General features: G+C 41.6%; 1 protein-coding gene across 1 annotated transcript; it reads left to right on the plus strand.

Moving 5' to 3' along the window:
* Positions 1-20,278: 20,278 nt before the first annotated feature.
* On the plus strand, positions 20,279-22,453 carry LOC111861100 (N-acetyllactosaminide beta-1,6-N-acetylglucosaminyl-transferase-like). Its single transcript, XM_023845422.2, has 3 exons — positions 20,279-20,986; positions 21,088-21,183; positions 21,630-22,453. Exons 1-3 carry the CDS (start codon positions 20,389-20,391, stop codon positions 21,824-21,826), a joined length of 891 nt encoding a protein of 296 aa, XP_023701190.2. The 5' UTR covers positions 20,279-20,388; the 3' UTR covers positions 21,827-22,453.
* The last annotated feature ends 3,909 nt before the right edge of the window (positions 22,454-26,362 follow it).

Below are 26,362 nucleotides of genomic sequence, written 5' to 3' on the forward strand. Positions count from 1 at the left end.
TAAATGTTACTCTTTTGATTTCCTGTAATATTAATCATTGGGGTGTGTTTTTTTTTACTCTGGATGAGAAACCAGTGCATCACTGTGCAAACACCCACACCCTGGGCAATTTAAAGTTACCAGTAGCCTGGCTGCAGGTTTTAGGACTGTAGCAGGAAACCCACACACAGACTATGAGCAGGTTAGGAACCCCAAACCTAAAGGTGCAAGGCAGCAATACTACCTAGTGATACTACAGAGTGAGCTACAGCGTAACCTACTGACCAGAGCTGTTAGATTCTGTTGTTGTTGCTGCACTTTCTAATTATGCAAGAATGACAAAACTTCAACTGACAATTTTTCAATTCCTTAGTTTTGCACTTCATATGAGATATGTACGTATGTATGTATGTTTGGTGCTGATGAGCCAAATGAATGTGCAGAGCATGATGGGTAGTTGAGGACGTGTTTCACTGCTCACATCCTGACACACATGCTGAGTGCTTGTGCAGAGCCAGAGCAGCTGATGAATGCAGGAGAGAGAGAGTCCTGCAGCAGAACCTGCACCCTGCCTGAGATGAGGAAGGTCAGTACTGACTCTGGCAGATTGAGTGTGTGGTGCATTCTATCTGGCACTGAGAGACACTTAGGGATGGTCATACTGTGAGGAAATGGCAGTGCTGGGCAGAGGCTTTCTCCTTTTGGAAATGGACTTCTGAGCGGTGGTCCAGAAAGTGGGATTAGCAAGAAACCCTGCTGCATTAACATTTTCTGTTCCAAAAACCGAGATTAGAGTAAGTCTAGGTCAGTTACTATGGAAACCTGTGAACTATAGTACTGTGCAAAAGTACAGCCTTAAAAAAAATTTAACATAATTTATCTGGGTAGTAAATCTATAATTGCTCAGAACAAAAAACAAAATTTAACATTAGAACACATGCAAATTAAGAGCAATAATAACTAATTATCTCTGTTCTCCAAAATGTTCCTCATATTCTGTAAGAAAGCTAGACACCACTTCAGTTCTGAAACCTCTCCTGTGGGGCACCTCAGCCATTCCATGCATCTGTTGAATTTCACCACCAACTCAATTAATTAATTTAATTAGTGTAAAAAGTCAATGGCATACTGATCAGCCAAACATGGTGGAGTAGTGGCCAAGTTAAAAAAGATGGTTGGATGGTTGCTGAAAATACTGCGATGACTTTAGGAGAGGTTTTCAAATTGTTAAGCTGACACACATCAACAAACACACTATTACAGTTCTACACCAACATGAAGGTCATTTAAACATCATTTTCTCTGACTGCCTAAGACTTCTGCACAGTACTGTATGTGAAGTTAAGTAGGCTTACTTGAAATGAGATGGATTTAGTTGTCAGTACCTTGGCAGGGCCTTCAGTTGCTAATAAGTTGCCATATCCATTCTTTGAGGATTCTTGAGGAAACTCACAGCTTTATGCCAGGAAAGGGTGATCAAATATTCTGTCCTTCTCTGTCTTTAGAAATGTTTAGTGTGTGTGGGCATGTATATATCACATTGTAGGGACCGAATATCCAAACGATGTTGTGAAAAACTTGTCATTTGACCTTGTGGGGACAGTTTTCTGACAATTTAATAAATATCTACGCATGTAATCAAAAACTTTCACATTTTCATTCTATGCTGGACACTGACACTGAAATGAGTCTCAGTTCAAATTTGACAATGGAATGTTTTTGTTTTTTTTTAGTATAATGTAAGACATAGCAAACATACTGCTTAAGCACAATGTTGTTCTGTTTTTGCTGTCTGCATGCTTTTTGAGACTCTCCCTGAACATGAATGATTAAAGAATTCAACAGGACTGTAGGTTGGTTGATCCTGAAAAAGGATGTATGTGGAACCTCCATCAACAAGCAATTATACATGAATGATGTCATTTCAGGAATTCCAGATGCCATTGGCCACATTCTGCCCACCGCTCCTTCAGTAGAAGAGGCAGATAATGTGAATCTTCCCACAGCATTAGGATGTAGGTAGTGACAAAATGTGGTTTTTCAACTGAAATTTTCAACTCGCCATAGACTGCATCTCATCTGTTATGCTACATCACACAGCCACAGTGAGAGGAGAGCGATATCCAGCCATACAGCCAAACATGCAAGAAGAAGAACCATCTCGTCCATCTCGCTGGCCAGCAGAGTTTCCAGAGACACAATCTCCAATAACTACTTCTAAAAACCATTCATTTCTAAAAACTACCACCAGCCATGTTAACAATGGACAATTTTTTCGCTGATGTTTTGCTTAGTTTGTGCCAATAAAAACGACAAAGACATTGATTAATTTTCTTCATCTGAAAAATGTGGTTATGACATCCTTCCATTTGTAACCGCTGCTGCAATTATTCAGTTTTTAGATTAGACTTTGGAGCTTCATGCGATCTATCTGGAGCTGGATACTTTATTTTCTACTCTAGGTGGACCTTGTATAGCCCCTTAACAGAGAGCTGGGAAGAGGCTGGGATGACAATTTGTTAAGACTGAGAGTCTGAGTACAGACACCTGTGTTTAGGACACCTGAGCCTTCACTGTGTGAAGTTGTGCTCTGAAGGTCAGGTGAAGATGTCATAACATTTAACACTAAGTATGAAGAAATTAATAGATCAGGGGATTCATATTTAATAATATTTTTTTCCAAAGATATGGCACAAAAATGACAAAAGTTCAATAAGGGTGCATTTAGGATACTGTTTTCCACACATTTATATAAAGGAAAAGTCTTTGTAAAGTAATTTTGCCAGAATTGAGAAAAAAATGGCTGCAATGTGTTTCTCATCGCAGGGCATGGCCAGGGTGAGAGGGTAGGACTTGGCAGCCAATAATCCTCTTTCCACATCTCACACTTTGTGGTTGTCTTTGCTTAGAGTGGTCAAACCAAACAGAAATGTAGGATGTAACAATGGATCGTCTTGCAAAACTGAGCTATAAACATATGTGATGCCTTGTGATGTCACATGTCTTCAGAGGTCACGAAAAGTATAGGTGCTCTTGGGCCGTCTCAGTTGTGCAGGCGATGTTTGTGGAAAATTTGAGGTCTAGTTGAATGGTGGTGCCTAGAAACATAAAAGGACTTCTGCTGACTAGTGTCCCGTATGGCCAGTGGGGGTGGTGGTGGGGGGGTTTCTAGAAGTCGATCATTTCCACAGTTTTTTGTGTGATCAGCTCCCAGTTGTTGACACCACACCATAACACCAGCCAACTTACCAGTCGCCTGCTTTGTGACTTGCGGTCACTGTTGTACGGGCGGGTAAAGCAGGGGAGAGAAAGCACATACTTATGGTGTACGAGTGCCGAGGAAGATGGGGTCTGAAATGTGGCCGCCTACCTTTCCTGCTGGTCAGGAACATAAGAACATAAGAAATTTACAAACGAGAGGAGGCCATTTGGCCCATCAAACTCGTTTGGGGAGAACTTTAATAACTCAGAGCTGTTAAAATCTTATCTAGCTCTGATTTAAAGGAATCCAGGGTTTTAGCTTCCGTTACACTAGCAGGAAGACTATTCCATACTCTAACTACACACTGTGTAAAGAAGTGCTTCCTCAAATCCATTTTAAAATGCTCTCCCGCTAATTTCCACTTATGGCTACGAGTCCTAGTATTTAAACCAATATTGAAATAGCCATTTGGCTGAAGAGCATCCAGATCTGTTAGAATCTTATATACCTGGATTATGTCCCCCCTTAGTCTACTTTGCTCGAGGCTAAATAGATTCAGCTCAGCTAACCTCTCCTCATAAGACATTCCTCTAAGACCAGGAATCATTCTCATAGCCCTCGGTTGCACCCTTTCCAAGGCAGCAATGTCCTTTGTAAGGTATGGTGACCAAACCTGCACACAATATTCTAGGTGGGGTCTTACCAAGGAATTATATAATCATAGCATCAGCTCCCTTGACTCAAACTCCACACACCTAGAGATGTAACCCAACCCAACAGCCTTCCCCACACTGGCGAGAGAGGGGCATGGAAGCATCAACATACACACTGAGGTCTTTCTCATAATCAGCTACCTTTATTTCAGTGGAACCCATAAAATATCTGTACTTTATATTTCTGCTCCCTGCATGGATTACCTTACATTTATCTATGTTTCATCTGCCAGGTATCAGTCCAGTCGCTAATTAAATCCAGATCCCGTTGTAGCCTCTAAGCTGCTAGATCAATATCTGCTACACCACCCACCTTGGTGTCGTCTGCAAATTTAACCAGTTTACTGTATGTATTGGTGTCAAAATCATTAATGTAAATTAGGAACAACAGTGGTCCTAAAATTGAACCCTGTGGTACCCCACTATGAACGCAGTCCCACTGTGACATTGTGCCTCTAATAACTACTCGCTGCTTCCTGTCTGTTAACCAGTTTTCAATCCAAGCTACTACAGTTCCTAAAATCCCTGCAGTTTGAGCTTAAGCAGGAGCCGTTTGTGGGGGACAACATCAAAGGCCTTCTGGAAATCTAAGCATATCACATCGTAGGACTTTTTTTGATCAATTTGTGATCAAGGAAGTCATGGACCCAGCGGCAGAGAAATGGCTGTACACTGAGAGTATTAACTTTCTGAAATAATAGATCAGGGTTGATCATGTTTGTTAATTAATTATTAATTAGTGGATATGACTAATATCCATCCATTTTCTGTTGTCGTATTCAGGATCATAGGGGGTTCAGAGCCTATCCCAAAAGCTACCGGACACAAGGCAAGGAAAAGCGTGACCACAGCATGTTTTTGGACTGGGGGCGGGGGGAAACCCCACAGCAACACAGGGAGAACATGCAAACTCCACACCCACGGAACCCCAGTAGAGCCATAAAGACTTCAATCCTAGTCTCAAAGGTGTGAGGTGACAGTGGTAACCACTGTACCACCTAAACTCTATAAAGTTTCAGAGAATGCTGCATAAACACCTCCTTGCAATATGCATGTGTCCCTTGATTTCTCTTAACCATTTTACTCATTCACTCAGGAGCTGTGTAAATACCCATTTGTAAAGCTGTATATACAAGGTATAACATTTAGTTCACCTAATTTATTGAATAATTTGGTAGCATAAACCTAACAAAATCACTAAGGCACTCTATAAAAAAAAGGTAAGACCATCCCTGAAGACTTTGGCTTGGTTAGATAAGTCATAACACTAACAATACTTAGTTATGTACATCATTCTTATAAGGCAATGCAAAGTGCCTGGAGTTAATATGTGGAATATAATATATCTCAACTGACTGCATCTCAATTTACAATAATATAAATACACATGGTTTCATTGTGTGTTTTTGATATTATTCAAAAAGTACTATTTAGAATTACATCCTATTTGTGTCTGGCACAAACGCAAAATAAACAAGAAGTGTTTTCCTTGCCATAAGCTAGGCAAGATAACCTAACTGCAATTACTGGTTCGTCAAAACTAATTTTGATAAATTAATGTATTATTACAATTAGTTCTGCAGTTTACAATGTCATTAATTTTATTGCTGTTTTTGTAGTATATTTATAACTACTGTGCCTTGTGATAGCAGTGCTTGATTTTAAAGATTTTTCCAGGTTGTCCATAGGGCAACCTCCTGTATAACCCCAGGTTGCCCACTCACAAATGAGGCTGTTCTGCAAAAAAGGCAGTATCCATACTGTAAATTTACATCTTCTATTTACCAGATGGATGACCTGTCTATCTGCCAGTACCTACATCAATATTGCCTTATACGATACAAAACATTGTAAATGTTACATATCATTAACACTAGATATCAAAAATGAAAAGATAATGCAAAAAAGAAATTCATAAGCTTTTGGAACCACAGCGTCGTCGATGGTGAGAGGTGGGTGAGCAGTGCTGGATCTCCTGAAATCGATGATCATTTCTTTGGTTTTGTCTACATTTAGAGAGGTTGTTGCTCTTACACCACTGAGCCACTCTCGCCACCTCCTCCATGTATGCAGAAATGTCATTGTTCCTGATCAGGCACCACAGTCATGTCATCGGCAAACTTGATGACCTGGTTTGAGCTGGTATCTGCTGTGCAGTCGTGTTTCAGCAGTGTGAAGAGCAGTGGACTGAGGACACAGCCCTGTGGCACACCTGTGTTCAGGGTGATGGTGTTGGAGGTGTTGGTGCCGATTCTGACTGACTGTGGCCTGTCAGTCAGGAAATCTAGTATCCAGTGCACCAGGGGGGTGTTGAGGCCCAGCCCGCTCAGATTGAGAGACAGTCTCTGAGGGATGATGGTGTTAAAAGCTGAGCTGAAGTCGATGAACAGCATCCTTACATGAGAATCTCTCTTTTCCAGGTGCGTTAACGACAGGTGAAGCGCAGTGGAAATTGCATCATCAGTTGACCGATTTGGGCAGTAGGCAAACTGGAGGGGGTTCAGAGTGCTGGGTAGGGCGGCTTTGATATGGTTCATGACCAGTCTTTCAAAGCACTTCATGATGACCGGAGTGAGAGCCACAGGACGGTAGTCACAGAGGCAGGTCACCGCTGATTTCTTTGGGACTGGTATGAAAGTTGTGGTCTCATAAAGACCGGGATGTCGGTCTTTAAGATGGTTCGCCAAGTTTGACGTGCTACTTGACTTCGCCGCCACAACTTTGTAGCACTGTTTGCATAGAGGCTTATCGACATCCTTAGCCTTTCCGTGCTCATCTGCAAAATACTTCCAAATGGCACTTTTACGATTTTTTTTCACTAAAGCAGCTTCTGAAGTGCCTTCAACTGCGGCATATGCCATGTTTGGCCAACTCGGCATGTGTGTGTTAACCAGCGCAAATGCGTTCAGCAGCTACTGCGAGGAGGGGAGGGGCTGTGTGAGTGTGTGCGTGCGTGCACGCGCGCCTGAGCTGTAGTGGTGCTTTGTGAAGTGTGGCGAATGAGGCGAAAACCACACTGTTGTTTTCAATAATGGTGAAAATGAATATCTAATCAGATACTAATTTTAATATCGATTAGTATCTGAGAATCGATTTTTTTGACAACCCCAATGTCTCATTACTTTCAGCTCCAGCGTCAGCTATATCTTCCGTTTCTGATCTTTCGCAGTAAATTTTTAGCGGTGCAGCAGTGAAAAAGGTCCCCCCCTTAAACTGTTTCCAGCTATACCACTTTCTGAACGTTGTGTAGGCTATTTAATCTGGTATTGAGGTAAAAGAAAAAATCATATTGTAAGAATAATAAAAAATGGTTTTCAGTATGAACCAGCATACCGCCCAACACTAGTGTAACACATACCGTATTTATGTTAACGAGACAAAATATGCAAGTACATATTTAATGCATTTATGACATGCACTGCACAAGGCCAAAAAAATCCAATACATTTATTGAAAATAAAATAACTGTAAAAGTGGACCCACGCTATCCAAACCGGCACTGTTCATTGGTTGATTATAAGAGTGTAACGGTATTCGTACAGAAAATTTTCGGTACAAGTCTTTCGGTTCTGAACGAATGCAGTAAATGCGGAACCTTTGTGTGTTTGCTTGTTTCCCCTGAGCAACATTCTGAAAGGGGCGGATGGAGCTGCGCCCGTATTCATCCCAATGTGAAGCTGGAAGCTGTTAATGTGAATTATTGCACAGTTCTAATACTGTATGATGCTAAAAGCTGCTAAAGTAAATAAAGTACAGATCAGGTGCAGTTAGTTGTCTAAATGTGTACCTTAATGGATATTTTTTGTTTTTTTACTTGAGAGAATATTCATTTTGATTTACTTTTAAGTACATTTTCTTTTTTTAATTAAGCTGCTCTATTGCTTGACCATGAGGGGGTGTGCCTTGCTCAGGAGGCCAGGATAGCTGAGGAGTGTCACAAACTGGAGGAGCAGCATGGCCAGTACCATTGAAACCTGGAACTGAGGCCACTTGATCTGGGGAGCAGGAAGGGCAACAGCTTCCCTCTAAGCTGCATAAGGGGATGGGTCATTGCCTGGGGGGCCCACCAGCCTCCCCATCTCCTCAGCCAGCTCCCACCACCATCAGATCTCTAGGACTTCTTTCAAAGTTGAGGTGGAGACTGGTAGCAGTGGTCACTGGGGGGGGGGGGGGTGCGGTGTAGTGTCAGTGTGATGGCTTCACATAGCAGAGTCCATTAGCATTTCCCAGCATGCTCGTGAGCCATGTAAATACACTATATTGCCAAAAATATTGGGACACCCCTTCAAATCAATGAATTCAGGCGTTCCAATCACTTATATAGCCACAGATGTATAAAATCAAGCACCCAGTCATGCAGACTGCTTCTACAAACATTTGCAAAAGGATGGGTCACTCTCAGGAGCTCAGTGAATTCAAGTGTGGTACCATGATTGGACTTATTGCATAGGTGGCATCCTTTCGTTAAATTTCCTCACTACTAAGTATTTCATGGTCAACTGTTAGTAGTATTATAACAAAGTGGAAGCAATTGGGAACAACAGCAACTCAGCCACAGAGTGGTAGGCCAGGTAAAATCACAGAGCGGGGACAACGCATGCTGAGGCTCACAGTGTGCAGAAGTCAACAACTGTCTGCAGAGTCAATAGCTACAGACCTCCAAACTTCATGTGGTCTTCAGATTAGCTCAAGAACAGTGTGTAGAGAACTTCATGGAAGGGGTTTCCATGGCTGAGCAGCTGCATCCAAACCTTACATCACCAAGTGCAATGCATAGTGTTGGATGCAGTGGTGCCACTGGACTGTAGAGCAGAGGAGACGTGTGATGGATCACGCTTCTCTGTCTGGTAATCCGATGGACAAGTCTGGGTTTGGCGGTTGCCAGGAGAACGGTACCTGCCTGACTGCATTGTGCCAAGTGTAAAGTTTGGTGGAAGAGGGATTACGGTGTGGGGTCATTTGGCCCATTAATTCCAGTGAAGCCATTTTGGACAATTTCATGCTCCCAACTTTGTGGGAACAGTTTGGGGATGGCCCCTTCCTGTTCCAACATGACCAGTGCACAAAGCATGGTCCATAAGGATATGGATGAGCGAGTCTGGTGTGGAAGGACTTGACTGGCCTGCACAGAGCCCTGACCTCAACCCAATAAAATACCTTTGGGATGAATTAGAGCGGACACTGCAAGCCAGGCCTTCTCATACAACATCAGTACGTGCCCTCACCAATGCTCTCCTAATAGGATGGTCAAACATTCCCATAAACACACTCCTAAACCTTGTGGACAGCCTTCCCAGAAGAGTTGAAGCTGTTATAGATGCAAATGGTGGGCCAACTCCATATTAAAGCCTATATATTAAGCATGGGATGTCATTAAAGTTCATGTGTGTGTAAAGGCAGGTGTACCAATACAGTAATATAGTGTACTCATTACACATGTACATTGATGTATATTACAGCTGTTCCAGGATGTTAGGGTATACATGCATGTTTATGAATACATTATGAAGGTGTACTGAACATTTTATGAATGCAATACAAAAGCATTATGAAGGTGCACTTAATGTAAAGCATTACCCTTTAAAGTTGAATTCGATAATACTAAACCAATGAACTCCCCCCCAAAAAAATAGCAGAAGCTATGATAACCACCAACTTTGATTATATAAATTTAGCTTTGTTATGTTTTGGGCACTGACACCCTTAACAGGAGCTGACCCTGACATTACCTGGGGATAATCAGGACTTACCCAATTGGGGATCGTTGGATTCTGTGGAGATTCTGGAGTAAATGTTCATTCAATGATATTCCATTTGTGAGATACAAGCGTTTTTGTCAAAGGAGTTGTATTGCGTGACTATTTTGGGCTTAAAGACTGCCTCAGCATTTTCAAGTACCATTTTGACTCTGAATCTCTCTTTTCCATTGACAGCTTTACAGTGGCCAGATTGAGCACTTTTCTTAAGCGATACTTTTCAAAGCACAGTGGGGTAACATCAGTTTTTAAACTGACCAGGGCAGCCCCCATTGGCTCCCTTTTGGCTGAAAAAGCACTGCAGCATTGCAAAGGTGCTCTTCTGGAGAGTGTCCACTTCTTCAGTTTCAAAACTGGCATGTCCATCTGTCCTTGAATCTGAGACACAATCCTACCTGCCCTTGCTCTCGTCAAATGAAACCCAGGAGTTTGCTCAATTGCCCTTTTAACAATAAAGCTGAGAGCATGAGCAGTACAAACTGTGTGGCAGAGCTTCATTGTGCTGGCACAAAGAATCATGTTGGCACCTCACCCTGGAATCCCCAATCCTCTATCAGACATGTTTTTACTGCAGCCAAATTCGCAGCAGTGTGAACACCTGGAAATTTAGCCACACCTAGCAGCACTGTATCCAGTGCATGGGAATATACAGTTCTGGAAAAAATTAAGAGACTACTCCATAGTTTTTTTTTAATCCTGGTTTAATCCTGGTTCTGCTGGCAGATAGCTACGCTCCAGGTTGCTTCCAGACTCAAAGATTCTAAGACAACAGTACACAAGAACAAAGTGAATCGGAATGACCAGAAACCAGTAAGGTAAAGGGCAGAAGCAATTTTCTAATGCCAGAGATGACTGTTAACTTATCCAACAGTGCCTCATGAATCAGAGGATGACACCAAGTGACCTTTGGTAAGAATCAGGAAACATTACATGGTGTGAAATGCACTGTAGTGTTATCAAATTAAACTTTTGAGTTCGCAGATTAGCAGTTATTGAAGCTAACTTTTGGGTTAGCTGCGTCCACCACTGCCTAAAAGTGAGAAAGCCATGGAAGAAGAAAGGAAAGGAAAAGCATGTGCGGAAAGGAAGCCTAAATGAGACGCCTGAAAAGAAGGGCATAGAATGAGGAGGGGAAAGAGAAGAAACACCAAATTAAGAATAAAGTTTCTGAAGAGGAAAATCACAGAGCACAGCGATGAGGAGCGTTGATCCGGTCCCCTTGATGACAGAACTCAGAAGACGAGAGAAGGGAAAGACCTTTGATCCAGTCACTGGTGATTCCATTATAGTGAACTAAGCAGCTAAATGCAGGAACTAGCATTACATTGGCTTTATTGAGCCAACTGGCAAACTGACATTTGTTCTTATAGACGGGAAAATGAGGTGTGAAGCCATACATGAATCATGGGATTTGTCATAGGATAAGCATTTCTCAAACGATTTTACAATGTAAGAAGATTTATTATGTGTGAAAGGGCTAAGCGGATTAGCAATCACAATTCAACTTAAGGTATATGTTAACCTGTTTATTATTTTTTTATACAGTTTAAATTTCGATTATAGTTACACTGCTTTGTTTTTATATGTAAGTCCATCCATGGTCTACCAGCTTCTCCTGGTCGGGGTCACAGGGGGGCCTGGAGCTGGGATGTGACGTCAGACTGGCACGAGGCATGAGGCTGGGGTAGAGCTTGGAAGGGATGCTACTCCATAGCAATGATTCATTTTACATTCATGTGAATATTTGCAATCTAAGCTACTTTTTCGCTTTATGACCTTAACAAAACAGTACAGAACGGCCACATTTTTTGAACGGTAGTATAAATATTACAAGAGTTATTGTTAAGTTTGCATTATTAAAAAGGACACAGTGATCTCGAGAAGTACGTCTATCAGGCTGTAGGCGTTGGCAGATAAACTATTACCTATCCTTTTTCAGATTCTTCCCACATTGCTGTTTTGGCAGACACTGACGTATCCCATAGATCACACTTGAAGATCACCAAGCCTGATTTCACAGTTATCTGGTTGCTCTCAGTGTTGTTCTGCATCTGTATCTTTACCTCGTCTTTTATCCTAATCATTCTGCCTCTTAACCAGACTTTCGCTGTTGCAGTTATTCTGGGTAACATTTTACTTGAGGGGGCACAAGAAACTTAGTAACTCATTTACTATTCAAGTACAAATCATGAACAAATATAGTACCTGCATGAAATACATGAACCGTTATGATTGAGTAATGATGAATGAACATGGGATCAGTACACAACTAATGCATAGTTTTGGTTAATTAATACATTAAGTAAGAGTGTACTACTACATTATTTGTGCATCAAGTGTTACCATATTCTGTATAAATGTGGTTTAGCTGTTAAGAAGCTGTTTTAATGCAGAATGTTTTAATACATTGCTTGATGCTTCACAGATCTTAGAATGGATGCAGCCAGCTGAATGACTCTATGTAATAGACACGGCTGGGTATTTTGAATGGTTTTCCCCGTTTGGTGATACTTATGGAGACTGTAAGTATTCAAATGAATCACTTTAGGTGCCTTCACAGTCATCCTTTTCGATAGCTCTGATTCCTTTACCTTCTTCGGCACCCAGAGTTCTCGAAACATAAGATAGGATTGTCAAGGACATAGTGCTGGGTTAGGGGGAGGGTTAGTTTGCCTCTGCTCTGTTCTTGTGGTCTTTCTGGGCGACGAGCAGTTTTTTACATCCCATAAATCTTGCGCTTATGTACGGAAAAGGATTAGGGTCACCATGAAAATATTATTTGAATTCTGACTTTAATCTCAGAATTCTGACTTTAATCTCAGAATTCTTATGCATGCTATGTTTACATTTATTTATTTAATAGTTGCTTTTGCCCAAAAGTAAAAATCAGAGAGCAAGGTTGGTCAGCATCCTCAAAGGAATTATGGTTTAAGGCCTTGCTCAAGGGCCCAGTGGTGATTTGATTACTCTGCCAACCAAGAGATTCAAATTCACAACCTTGTGGCCATGGGCACTGATCCTTTACCTGCTCATTGTATTGACTTATGGTTCATTCTGCTCCATTTTATGTGGGGCATGTGGGACAAATCAGGTAGCAAATTGGATCTGTCTGACTGGAGGCCCCGTCAAACTATCAATGAGAAGGATAAAGATGACAAGAAAACTGACGCAAGGACCTGGCAAAGCTGACTAGTACACAGAGTTCTCCTCCCTGACAATGAGGAAACTGCTGAAGCCATACCGGTTCGGCGGGATTTTCACAAGTAAACAGCATCAGCCTTCTGAGTAAATGTTTTTATGATGTCAGGCTGTCATGCTTCCCATATATGGAGGATGAGTCATGACCACAGGTGTTCAGCCTGTGAAGTGCCGCCATCACACATGATGTTTATTACCTGCCGAAAAGTAGGTTCTCTCATAAGAGGTATTAAAAATATGCTATAAAAACTAATCGCTTCAATGGGGTGAATCTGCATACTAGGAATATCTCTCTTTACGCATACATGCACTATGTGGACAAAAGTATTGGGACACCTGGTAATTATACTGACAGGAATTTTTATAACATCCCTTTCTAAATCCATAGGAATCAACACGGAGTTAGTCACCTTTTGCAGCTATAACAGCTGCCACTCTTCTGGGAAGACTTTCCACAAGATTTCTGAGTGTATCCATGAGAATTTTTGCCCATTCATTCAGGAGAGCATTTGTGAGGTCAGGCATTGATGTTGGATGTGAAGGACTGGCTTGCAGTGTACATTTGATGGGGTTGAGGTCAGGGCTCTGTGTGGGCCAGTCAAGTTCTTCCATACCAGACTCACCCAACCATGTCTTTAAGAACCTTGCTTTGTGCACTGGGGCACAGTCATGCTGGAACAGAAGAGGGCTCTTCCCCAAGCTGTTCCTACAAAGTTGGCAGCACAGAAATGTCCAAAATATCTTGATATTCTGAAGCATTAAGAGTTCCCTTCACTGGAACTAAGGGGCCAAACCCAACCCCTGAAAAACAACCCCACACCATAATCACCCCTCCACCAAACTTTACAGCAGGCACAATGCAGTCAGGTAGGTAATGTTCAATTGGACTGTTACCTTGAAGGATTTCCTGGCATCTGCCAAAGTCAGACTCATCCATCCATCAGACTGCCAGGCAGAGAAGCTTGCGTCACACCACTCCATCCGACGCTTGGCATTATGCTTGGTGATATGAGGCTTGCAAGCAGCTGCTCGGCCATGGAGACCCATTCCATGAAGCTCTCAGTGCTCAGTTTTTGTACTGGGGTTAATGCCAGAGGAAGTTTGGAACTCTACAGTTATTGAGTCAATAGAACGCTGGCGACTTTTACGCACTATATGCACCTCAGTACCTCAGTACGACCCAACTCTTACTTTACTTCGCCTGCCACTTTATGTCTCTTTTGTTCCTAAACGCTGCCACTTCACAATAATACCACTTAAAGTTGACCATAGAATATCTAAAAGGGAGGAAATGTCATGAACTGGCATCCTATTAGAGTACCACGCTTGAATTCACTGAGCTCTTCAGAATGATCTATTCTTTCACAAATGTTTGTAAACCTGACTACATGGCTAGGTGTCTGATTTTATACCTCTATGGCAATGGGTTTGAATGAAGTCAGGTTTACAAACATTTGTGAAAGAATAGATCATTAAGAAGAGCTCAGTGAATTCAAGCGTGGTACTGTCATAGGACACTACGTGACACTGAAATAGTTCTGCTAAAATTATATATATATATATATATATATATATATATATATACAGGGACGTGCACAGACATTTTGAGGGGCAGGGGCTCAAGTGAAATAAAGGGCACTCTCATAATTACGTATTTTTTTCTTTTTTTAAACAAAAAAGTATATATATTAACGCAAAACTGACTTCCTTTTTAAAAAAATAATTAAAAAAGTTAATTTTATCTTCCTCAAACTCATGCAATTGTTTAATTTTCAAAAGATGTCTACAAAATAATCAGTTCACACAGAAACCATGGTCTCCTTAGTATTCACTAGGTTTATAGAGCAGCAAAGGAAACCATTCCACAATGTGCATGTTTTGAAAACATTTTCTATGCTACTAGTTTCAAGTATATATTTAGATTAGAATAACCAAAATAACTGCATCAAGCAGAGGGGTGTGTTTTACTAATAATTTGTTTATTTTTTGCACAAGGCACTACATCATTTAAATTATTTTGGTGTATTATTTTCTTGATAAAAGACCGCTGTGCGGAGTATAACAGAACATGAAAAACAGAGCGTTGCTATGGACTCACAGGATTCTAACCGTAGAGACGGAGTGTACTATTTTCTTTAGCGGAAGCAATACAATCGGGCTTAAATCAATAAACTCCCTTTTAATATTTTATGTCAAAATAATTATTTATTTGGTAGGTAGCCATGTAATAAGCGGGATAATATATAGCGATTATTCCTTACACATTAGCTAGTCTAGTAGCTCATGAGGCACGCATGCTAGCAAAACACAGGTTAACTATATATTTGTCTTTGGCTAATCAGCAGTAAATTCGAGCCTTATTCGAGGCACTGGTAGTTTAATCTTTTGTTCATCACCAGCTCCACTCACCTCAGCACAAGCCAAGAAAAACACTGCTGGGAGGGGCTGCTGCTGCCTGCAGGTGTGTGTGTATGATGTGCGCCGCTGCGCGGGGGTGGGGGGGGGGGATGTTCGCTTCAGAACTCCTGACCTGATATTTAGATATACTATTCTTCAATAAATATATTTGTTTGACAGGGAAGCTGTGTGCAAACAGGAATATATATTATTTTTCAAAAAAAAAGCACCCCAGAAATAAGGGCACTTTCTCTCCAGGAATAAAAAGGGCAGGTGCTCAAGCCCCCTTTGATCTCTATGTGTGCACGTGCCTGTATATATATATATATATATATATATATATATATATATATATATACAGTCACCTAAAGGATTATTAGGAACACCATACTAATACGGTGTTTGACCCCCTTTCGCCTTCAGAACTGCCTTAATTCTACGTGGCATTGATTCAACAAGGTGCTGAAAGCATTCTTTAGAAATGTTGGCCCATATTGATAGGATAGCATCTTGCAGTTGATGGAGATTTGTGGGATGCACATCCAGGGTACGAAGCTCCCGTTCCACCACATCCCAAAGATGCTCTATTGGGTTGAGATCTGGTGACTGTGGGGGCCATTTTAGTACAGTGAACTCATTGTCATGTTCAAGAAACCAATTTGAAATGATTCCAGCTTTGTGACATGGTGCATTATCCTGCTGGAAGTAGCCATCAGAGGATGGGTACATGGTGGTCATAAAGGGATGGACATGGTCAGAAACAATGCTCAGGTAGGCCGTGGCATTTAAACGATGCCCAATTGGCACTAAGGGGCCTAAAGTGTGCCAAGAAAACATCCCCCACACCATTACACCACCACCACCAGCCTGCACAGTGGTAACAAGGCATGATGGATCCATGTTCTCATTCTGTTTACGCCAAATTCTGACTCTACCATTTGAATGTCTCAACAAAAATCGAGACTCATCAGACCAGGCAACATTTTTCCAGTCTTTAACTGTCCAATTTTGGTGAGCTCGTGCAAATTGTAGCCTCTTTTTCCTATTTGTAGTGGAGATGAGTGGTACCCGGTGGGGTCTTCTGCTGTTGTAGCCCATCCGCCTCAAGGTTGTGCGTGTTGTGGCTTCACAAATGCTTTGCTGCATACCTCGGTTGTAACGAGTGGTTATTTCAGTCAAAGTTGCTCTTCTATCAGCATGAATCAGTCGGCCCATTCTCCTCTGACCTCTAGCATCAACAAGGCATTTTCGCCCACAGGACTGCCACATACTGGATGTTTTTCCCTTTGCACACCATTCTTTGTAAACCCTAGAAATGGTTGTGCGTGAAAATCCCAGTAGCTGAGCAGATTGTGAAATACTCAGACCGGCCCATCTGGCACCAACAACCATGCCACGCTCAAAATTGCTTAAGTCACCTTTCTTTCCCATTCTGACATTCAGTTTGGAGTTCAGGAGATTGTCTTGACCAGGACCACACCCCTAAATGCATTGAAGCAACTGCCATGTGATTGGTTGATTAGATAATTGCATTAATGAGAAATTGAGCAGGTGTTCCTAATAATCCTTTAGGTGAGTGTATATATATATATATATATATATATATATATAGAGAGAGAGAGAGAGAGAGAGAGAGAGAGAGAGAGAATATGGAAATTTCACTGACCCAAACTTAGCAGTCCAGCCCCAAGGACTGCTATCCTGCTATGAGAGTCATAACAAGCACACACTGTTTCTATAATATTTAAACTCTTGATGACAGAGTAAGCCTTCAATACTGTAAATGTCACTGGTAATGACTGCATATCACAGCAAATATGATGCAGTGTATTAACATTAGAACATGTGCAAATAACAGTAACAAAATAAAAACCAACAATAATTTCTTCTGTTCTCTAAAAGCTTACTGATATCCTGTTAGATAGCTACAGTATGAGAACATCGTTTCGGTTCCCAAACCTCTGCTCAGGGGCACCCCAGCCATTCACTGTGTCTGTTACATTTCACCACCAGCTCAATTAGTTTAATTAGGTAAAACTCAATGGGATATTGATTAGTCAAACATAGATGCTAGTGGTCAAGTCAGAAAATACATGTACTGGGGTGAGTTTAGGAGAGGTTTTGAAATAGTTAAGCTGACACACTTAGACATACAAAAATCTTAGTTTTACACCAACAGGATGATCCTTTAAACATTATTTTCTTTGTCTGCCTGAAAGCCTTGTGTCCATGCAGTCCCTTGTTGAAGTGCTTATCCTGAGCGAGGAGTGCAGGCTGGGAGGAGGGATGCAATAAACTCATGGAAGCACAAGGCAGAAAACTTTGGATGTATCACCAGACCATCACAGGTTATACACACACACACACACACTACAGACAGGATAGAGATGCTGGTTAGCCTACCTGCAAGTCTACAGGGAGACCAAGCAAACTCCACTCTTATATAATGGACACCTGTGAGACAGCACTATTGCTCAGTCACTCTGCCAGCTCTTACAGGAAGCGCCATTACCAATCATTACTTTACCTTGTATTACCTGGGATTGCAGTCATTAAGGAGTGTATTTTTGATCACTTGATAAATTGTATAAAAGGAATACAGCGGCAAGCTATCACAGCGGCAAAAAAATAAAACACTCAGAAGGTGCTTAAAATCTTAAAATAATATCAAAATTGAATATTATTTACATATTAATTAATATCATTTATTAGTGTTCCAAAATTAATTTGCCCTTAATGGGCTAAAGGTGCATACATTTCTTCAGTCCATGTGAGCAGGCATCTCATGTCCTGCCCGCCATGTCTCTGTCAGGCCCTCCTGTCTCCTCCCCAGTCTGGCTCAAATGAGCCACACCTGTTACTCGTTAATTCCTTGTCCGTCCTTGTGTGTAGTACCTGCTTGTCTTGTGCTCCCCAGTCTGGTCACTGTTGTCCTTGGTGCTGTGGCTGGTGTTTCCCCGTGTGTCTCTGTGTTCCTGTTCCCTGGTCTCCCTTCTGTTTGACCCCTGGAGGTTCTTTCGTTTGGGGTTCCTTAATTTCTGCTCAGAGTAAACCTCCAGTTACACCCCCGCCGCTGTGTGTGGGTCCTCCCTCCTTCGTGTTCATGACAGGATGCATATTCCGATTCATGATCTCTTCCTGAAAGTGACAGGATTCCCTATGTCTGAGACTGGAAGGGCAGAGGGCAGCACTGGCAGTGAGCTGGTGGATCTGGGAGGGGCCTCAGGCGAGATGAGCCTTGAAAACAAAGAAACCTTATTCAGCTTCCAAGAAGGGAGCTGTCAGATCTCTGTGTTACCAATACACAGCAGGAAAACACCCTCCAAAGACGCACATCAGCAGCGGGACAGAGCGGAGAGGACAGCAACTGCAGGTACAGTACTCATTCTCCGCTATGACCAGGCTGCTCAGCACATTGAAACAAGAAGTATGAGTTTGATCTCTTATTTGGATTGATTTTTCCCTATATGTACAGATATGTCATACTTGGTAACTTAAGATGAAGATTGAGATGGTCTTTATTGATCCCAGGGGGCAATTCTGGGTTTCGCCTCAAAATTAAAGGAACACGGAAACCAAACCAATCTCCTTTGCAGTTTTTTTTAACAGGCTGTATCAAAAATTAATTATTTTAAAAGGATTATATGGAAAGACAAAGCTGGACAACATTTACAGTTTAATTATTTAGTAGATGCTTTTATCTAAAGCAATATACATTTTTGAGAGAGCAGGATCAGTCTGTCCCTGGAGCAACTGGGGGTTAAGGGGCCCGACAGTGACATCACTGAGCTGACCCTGGGATTTAAACCAGCAGCCTTGCAAGCACAGGTTCTTAACCCACACGCAACAGCTCTCGATAGCAAATGCAAGGTCGCACTTAGGTTTCTTTATCTGAGGGACTGACATTAATGTTTTCTGAACTTTTAAGTGAGTCAGAGACAACTCACAAGCATTTCTTTTATCATTAAAATTTAAATTGAAATTATTTGACCTGATTTATTTTGAGAACTTTGGCTGGAACCAACCAGGAATTTCATAAAGAAATAAATTAGGACAAATATTTAAAAGCTAAACAACCAATCCATCTCTCCATCCATCTATTTTCTGTAACCACTTGTCCCATTCAGGGTAAGGGCGGGTCCGGAGCCTATCCTGGAGGCTGTGGGTGTAAGGCATGGAACAACCCAGGATGGGGCACCCACCCATCACAGAACTTAAACATCAAATACATTTTAATGTACATTTCATGGAAGCAGGTTATAGTGCTGGGTTTGGGGGGGAGAGAAAATAAAATAATGCATATTGCTTTTTTATTATTTTGATGTGGGGTGGCCACATATTTACTAGGTGTAGGCATTGTTACCTCTGACCACCCCTTAGATCAGCCCTGGCTGCTGAGGCAGACAGCCTCTTCAAAAAATACACTCAACCGTACTGCTCCGCATGCACTTACATTCAGTCAACACTAGATGGAGACATGTCACCCACCATCTCCTAAGAATATGTATATTGTGTATTACTACAAAGAACAACAAATTTTTACAGAGCACTGAAATGTGACTAAGGCATTATGTCAGGTATATTCTGTATTTAAAAGCCATTCTAGTTTTACAAAATCATGTTGATAAAGGTTTTCAGTGATACAGAGTCATAAGCAGCTTGGAAAGAGACAAACATAATATAAATATTGACAATTGCTTAATGGTATTTTGTGACATTTGACATAATCCTTATTTTGTGGCATCTCTAATAATTGTTCATATGATAATATCTCTTTTGTTTTGTATTAGGCATTTAAAATATGCTCCTTTTTCTGGGAAAAAAGAAATGTTTCCTGTTCATCCTGGGAACCTGTATTTTGACCTTCTGTTACCTGAAGGCCAATATTCCAAGATCTTCCACCACTCATTCCAAGCCTGTGAGATATAAGCCTTTCCCTCAGTACTGCAGTCCATTCCTGTCCAGACGAGGGGCACCATGGCAGTGGAGAGACCGCCTCTCTGAAAGCTATTTCACCACAAAAGAGCCAAACTGCTCCCGAATAGCAGAGGAGCTCCACTTTATCACGGCTCCCTTGAGTCGAGAGGAAGAGGAGTACCCTCTGGCCTTCATCATCACCATCCACAAGGAGCTGGAGTTGTTCATGCGTCTCCTAAGGGCGATTTACACCCCCCAGAACGTCTACTGTATCCACGTCGACGCCAAAGCCTCACAGCAGTACATGACCATTGTCCGTCAGCTGGCCAGCTGCTTTCCTAATGTGTTTCTGGCAACCGCAAGAGAGAAGGTCACCTATGCAGGCTTTTCACGCCTCAAGGCGGACCTCAACTGCATGGCAGATCTGGCCAGATCCTCCATACCCTGGAAGAAGGTAATAAACCTATGTGGCGAGGACTTCCCACTGAAGTCTAACCTGGAATTGGTGCAGTATTTACGGAACAAGCCGTGGGATAAATTAAACATGACTCCAGGCATCAAACAGCCACCGTCCATGAGGTACCGAATACAGATACCTTACGAGGAGATTAACCACTCCTACATGGCCCCTAAGGGCAAGAAGTACAGAAAGGGGCCACCTCCACACAACTTGGACATCTACTTTGGGACAGCTTATTATGCTCTCACACGGCCATTTGTGGACTTTGTGCTGCGGAGTACAGTGGCTAAGGACCTACTGGAATGGTCCAGAGATACCTACAGCCCTGATGAGCATTACTGGGTAACGCTAAACCACCTAAAAGGTAGGCTAGTACTTCTCTGCTCCATTTCATGTTATTATTCATGTTATTATTTATTCCAGCCCTCTATATATGTTAAAGTTGTATGTTATTTTTCTTATTAGATGCACCAGCAAACAATCTAGAAGGCAAGTGGTCAGGTGACATTCGCGCATTAAAATGGAAACATTATGAAGAAGTAAAACACAAAGGCTGCAAAGGTACTGACTCCTCATTACAGCTCATTTTCTTTGTGAGAGTCATAGAACATGCATGAGTAAGTCCAACTCAATTACTTAGACTCGTGACTCTGCAACCAAAATTAAAGGAATATTATTCACAAAATCAAAAACCCTAAAAATAATGATCAATTGCTTAAAATCTGCTTTTTTTAGGGGAGTTCATATTTGAATTAGTTTTAACTGTTTTTTAAATTTATTTATTATTTTATGTTTATCAGTATTCAGTGCTGCCTTAACAGGCCATACAGTTCAATATGATGTAACTGCACTAAAAAATGACCACGACTTTTAAAATACTGGCTTCCAGCAGAAACACTGCTGTCTGATTCTGCCAGCAAAAACTTCACCGTTCCTGGCAAACTGCAGGAAACCGTTTATTTTCTACATGCAAGTTTGGCATCTAAAGAATGTTTTTTGTTTTATAGGCATGTATGTCAGAAATATCTGCGTCTTCTCCCTGGAGGATCTGCTGTGGGTCACTAACAAGCACAGCATGTTTGCTAACAAGTTTCAAATGCAGCTTTTCCCAAAGGCCGTGCACTGCATGGAGCTGTGGCACCGGCAGAAAGTTCTGCGGCAAGCAGAGGTTCCCATCCAGCCAGAATGGCGCCTTATCATTTAAGCATAGAAATCACATTGGAATAGAGCTGAAGGCAGCCAATGCATGACAATAGATTTTTCTCATTAAAGCGAATAGGGATGCATTATTTTCAGGTGCAAAGTGCTGAAACTCTGGTGATTGGCAGCTTTTCTACAATTTATTCTTTGCTGGCTTTGTTATTCTTTGTGTGGACCCTAATCAGAGACTGATGTTTAGATAACAGGAGCCACCATCTCTGTTCTATGTCTTAGGGTTTGTTACCTGCATTTTGTTCTTGGAATTATACAAATGGCTTTGGGTCCAATTTGTTACACACATTTCTTGTTGACACAAATTTCATCACGATAAGCCTTAAAGCTTTTTACCCAGTTTTTGGGGAAATCTCAGCAAAAAGAAAAGATCCCTTTAAAATGTCATACAAGAATCTTTGTGTTATTTCCCAAATTCTGAAGAATACCTATTTTGACTTCCCTATTAATGCAGAGAAAATGATTTATTAAAACTAATTAATACAATATCTGAATCAATTATTAATATTATGCTCCAGCAATTAAAAAATAAACTATTGTCAAATAGGACTTATCTACCAATAGACTATCTGTACTGGTAAGGCAAGTCAGTAGTTCATATTTGGGTAAACTTGTCAAAACGTCTCTGCTGGTACACTGACAAATTACATTTATTTAAATTCTGAATCAAAATCATACTCAGCTTTATTGTCATTCAAACCACTTGACATGATAAGAATGAAACAGTTTCTCAGGACTTGGTGTGTGCAGCTAAACAGTAAATATCCATCCATTATCTAGACCGCTTCATCCATCTGGGTCGCGGGGAAGCTGGAGCCAATCCCAGCATCTTTGGGTGAGAGGCGGGGTACACCCTGGGCAGGTCGCCAGTCCACCACAGGGCCAACACAGACAAACAGCCACACACACTTGCATGCACACCTATGGGCAATATAGAGTAGCCAGTTGACCTATTTTGCATGTCTTTGGACTGTGGGAGGAGACTGAAGCACCCGGAGGAAACCCTCGCATGTACAGGGAGAACATGCAAACTCCACAGAGAGAGGCACCCAGGGTGACCCAGGGATCGAACCCAAGACCTTCTTGCTGTGCGGTGACAGTGCTAACCACTGCACCACCGTGCCACCTTAATAATAAAATACTAGAATAAAAATATCTGAACTAGGTAAACATAGAATAAACTAAGATAAAAACCTCTGAAGTAAATTTTTTTTTTTAAAGTAATGTACAATATTGCATAATTGTATGGCAGCAGCGACCTAAAGTGCTCAGTGCAAGTTGCAAGTGACAGAGTGACATCAAGGCATGTAATTATAGTGCAAAATGTGTGTGGGTGGTGGAGCAGTTTAACATTCTGACTGCATTTGGATAGAAGCTGTTTTAGTCTGGATGTTTTTACTTGGATGTAGCTCAGCCTCCTTCCCGACGGCAGGGGGGGGGGGTGCACAGTGCATGTGCAGGGTTGGTGGGATCATGAAGGATGCAGGAGGTTTTTCCCTGCATCTGCTGATGTAAATGTCCCCAATGGGTGGTAAGCTGCAGCCGATGGTCCTCTGAGAAGATTTTACCACCCTCTGTTAACGCCTCCTTCTTTGCCATAGTGAAGCTGCCATACTACACAGTTAGGCAGGAGGTCAGGACACTCTCCGCCACACAGCTGCAAAAGGACCTGAGGACGTCAGCCTCCAGTCCTGCTCTCTTCAGCTTCCTCGAGAAATAGAGACGCTGATGGGCCTTCTTAATGACAGCCGCAGTGTTGGTGCGCCAGGTGAGGGTGTTGGTGAGTTGTACCCCAAGGTACTTGACGGAGGTGACCATCTTCACAGCAGCTCCATCTATTTAAAGAGGGTGGGGGGACGGGGAGGGGGAGGTGCCAGTCCTGCGGAAATCCACGACCATCTCCTTGCTCTTCTGGATGTTGAGGATGAGGCTGTTGGCCCTGCTCCACCATATCAGGTCCTCCACCTCCAGCCTGTGAGTGATGCGTCCTACCACTGCTGTGTCATCTGCAAACTTCAATATGAGGTTGTTCTTGTAGTGACCTCTGCCGTCATTGGTCATTAGTGTGTACAGCAGTGGGCTGAGCACACAGCCCTGGGGGGAGCCAGTGCTCAGGTGGATAGGCCTAAATGTAGGCCTATTTATAAAATCAACAGCAGCGGCATAATCAGATTCGCTTACACTTCTTGCTGTGGTTTGTGCCAACAGACACAAATCAGTGCCGACATCACTTGCTTTTGCCCAGTACCATCTCTGTGGAATCTGAAATATTTCCATATATTGAAAAATGAATGCATTCTGGTGATCAGCTCACATTCGCCTAAGATGCAAATGATGGTGACTATGGCTGGAACACATGCAGAGCTCACGCAAAGACAGCAGAAGTAGTATCACAACTTGATTATTTGCAATGGTTAGTTTTCAAGTAAATATTTATGTCAATGAACTTGTAAGACCCATTCAAATGACAAGTCCTTGGGTCACTGTTCCTGAACAAGATGGTCAAAATGCTTAGCCATGTTGTCAATATAACTGTGCACTCTGTAAGCATTTTTCAATGTAAATCATGGCTAAGGTTTTGATGACAATGACTGAAAATGCACAAGAATGCACTTCTTCTGCATGGCATATACCAATTTCAGCAGTACAAAGTAACACATACTGTACATGTACTGTAACACACAAACACACATATGTATACCTATGTACACACTAAAGATATGCATACCTCTATGTGTGTGTGCTACATTGTATGTTTTGAGGGGTAAGACTATTCAGAGTACCAGTATAATATTTTTTGACCTACATGTCATACACAATTCATAATGTAGGAGTCAGTAGACGATTATAGATAATCAGTAGTTTGACTGTGCCAAAGCATTTCCAATTTGACCAAAAGAATGAGACTTTGCATTTATGATGTGCACAAGTGACTCAGTGGTGTGGACATTGGACAAGTCATTTTGAGAATTCCAATTCTGATCTGAGAAATGTACCAAAGCAACTGAGAAAAAGTAAGACATTCACAAAGAAATACTGTCAACTGCAAAATTGGAAGGGAGAGATGTGCAAATAAAATTTTAAGTGGGATGTGCAATAAATGAATAGGTGTAGTTTCAGAGCTATGTGTCATGACTAGGACTCAGAGCATTTGGGTAAAACCATATTTACTGGCTTTCGCATTTCCTGTTGATCCATCCAGTGATTTCTAGAGATGGTAGGGGGTGGGAGAAATAAGGATTAGATGTGGGCAGGGGGTGACAGGCAATACATTATTGTCCTTTCGACAACATCTTATCTAGTTGCAAATAAGTCTAGCTTGCTTACTGCCTTTACTGTAGGCCTTTTCCCACAGCAATAACTTTTTCAGAAACTACTTCTGTTGTGTTCCGGCCAGAGGTACTTCTCGTTTGATTCGGCATTGTTGGGGTGGGGCTTATAGAGATAAACTTCTGTTGCACTTGTCTCGTGTTTACCACCTGCTGTTTTTGCACATGTCTGCACATGTGCACTTTACGTTTTTTTGTATTGTCCCAGTCCTTTTATGTAGCACCATGGTCCCAAGCAACGTTATTTCATTTCACTTTGTACTGTACCATGTATATTGTTGAAATGACAATAAAAGCAACCTTGAACCTTGAACTTCTGCTTAGCTGACCTCAAGCACCAGTGCCAAGTTGCAAGTTAAGCAGAAATACAGAGAAAAGAGAGAAGTACTGGAGCAAAAATGGGGCATATGTAATTTTTTTTGTATTTTAGTTACATTAAATGCATTAAGAACATAAAGTTCCATTCGGCCTATCAAGATCACTTGGAGGAAATTAAACTAATAATTTAAAGATGGCAGGATTTTGTTAAGTTCAAATTTGAAGGACTCTAGGGTCTTAGTTTGCACTCCCTCATTGGGCAGACTATATTACACGCTATGAGATGTTCTTTCTTGGATCCAAAATAATGTTCCATAGTGTTCCACAAGTAATTTCTGACTGTGGTCACAGGTTCTTGAATTAGAATTTACTGTGAAGTAACAATATGGATGAACAGCATCTAAACCTTTTAGAATCAAAATCATACCAGGATCATGTCACCCCTTGGTCTCCTTTGCTCAAGACTAAAATCCAGCTCTGCAAACCTCTGCTCGTAAGACATTCCCCTAAGGCCAGAAATTATTCTTGTAGCCCTGCGTTGGACCATTTCTAAAGCAACAATGTCCGTTTTGCGGTAAGATGACCAAACCTGGACACAGTATTCAAGATGAGGTCTGACAAGGGAATTATATAATCTTAGTATCACCTCCCTTGATTTAAACTCAACACACCTAAATAGGCAACCCAGCACCCTGCTTTTCACTCTTCCCCACACTGGCAAGAGTGGGACATGGAAGCATCAACATACACACTGAGGTCTTTCTCATAATCAGCTACCTTTATTTCAGTGGGACCCATAAAATATCTGTACTTTATATTTCTGGTCACTGCATGGATTACAATACATTAATCTACATTTAATTTCATCTGACATTTATCAG

The sequence above is a fragment of the Paramormyrops kingsleyae genome, chromosome 8, assembly GCF_048594095.1.
Source record: "Paramormyrops kingsleyae isolate MSU_618 chromosome 8, PKINGS_0.4, whole genome shotgun sequence".
NCBI lineage: Eukaryota > Metazoa > Chordata > Actinopteri > Osteoglossiformes > Mormyridae > Paramormyrops > Paramormyrops kingsleyae.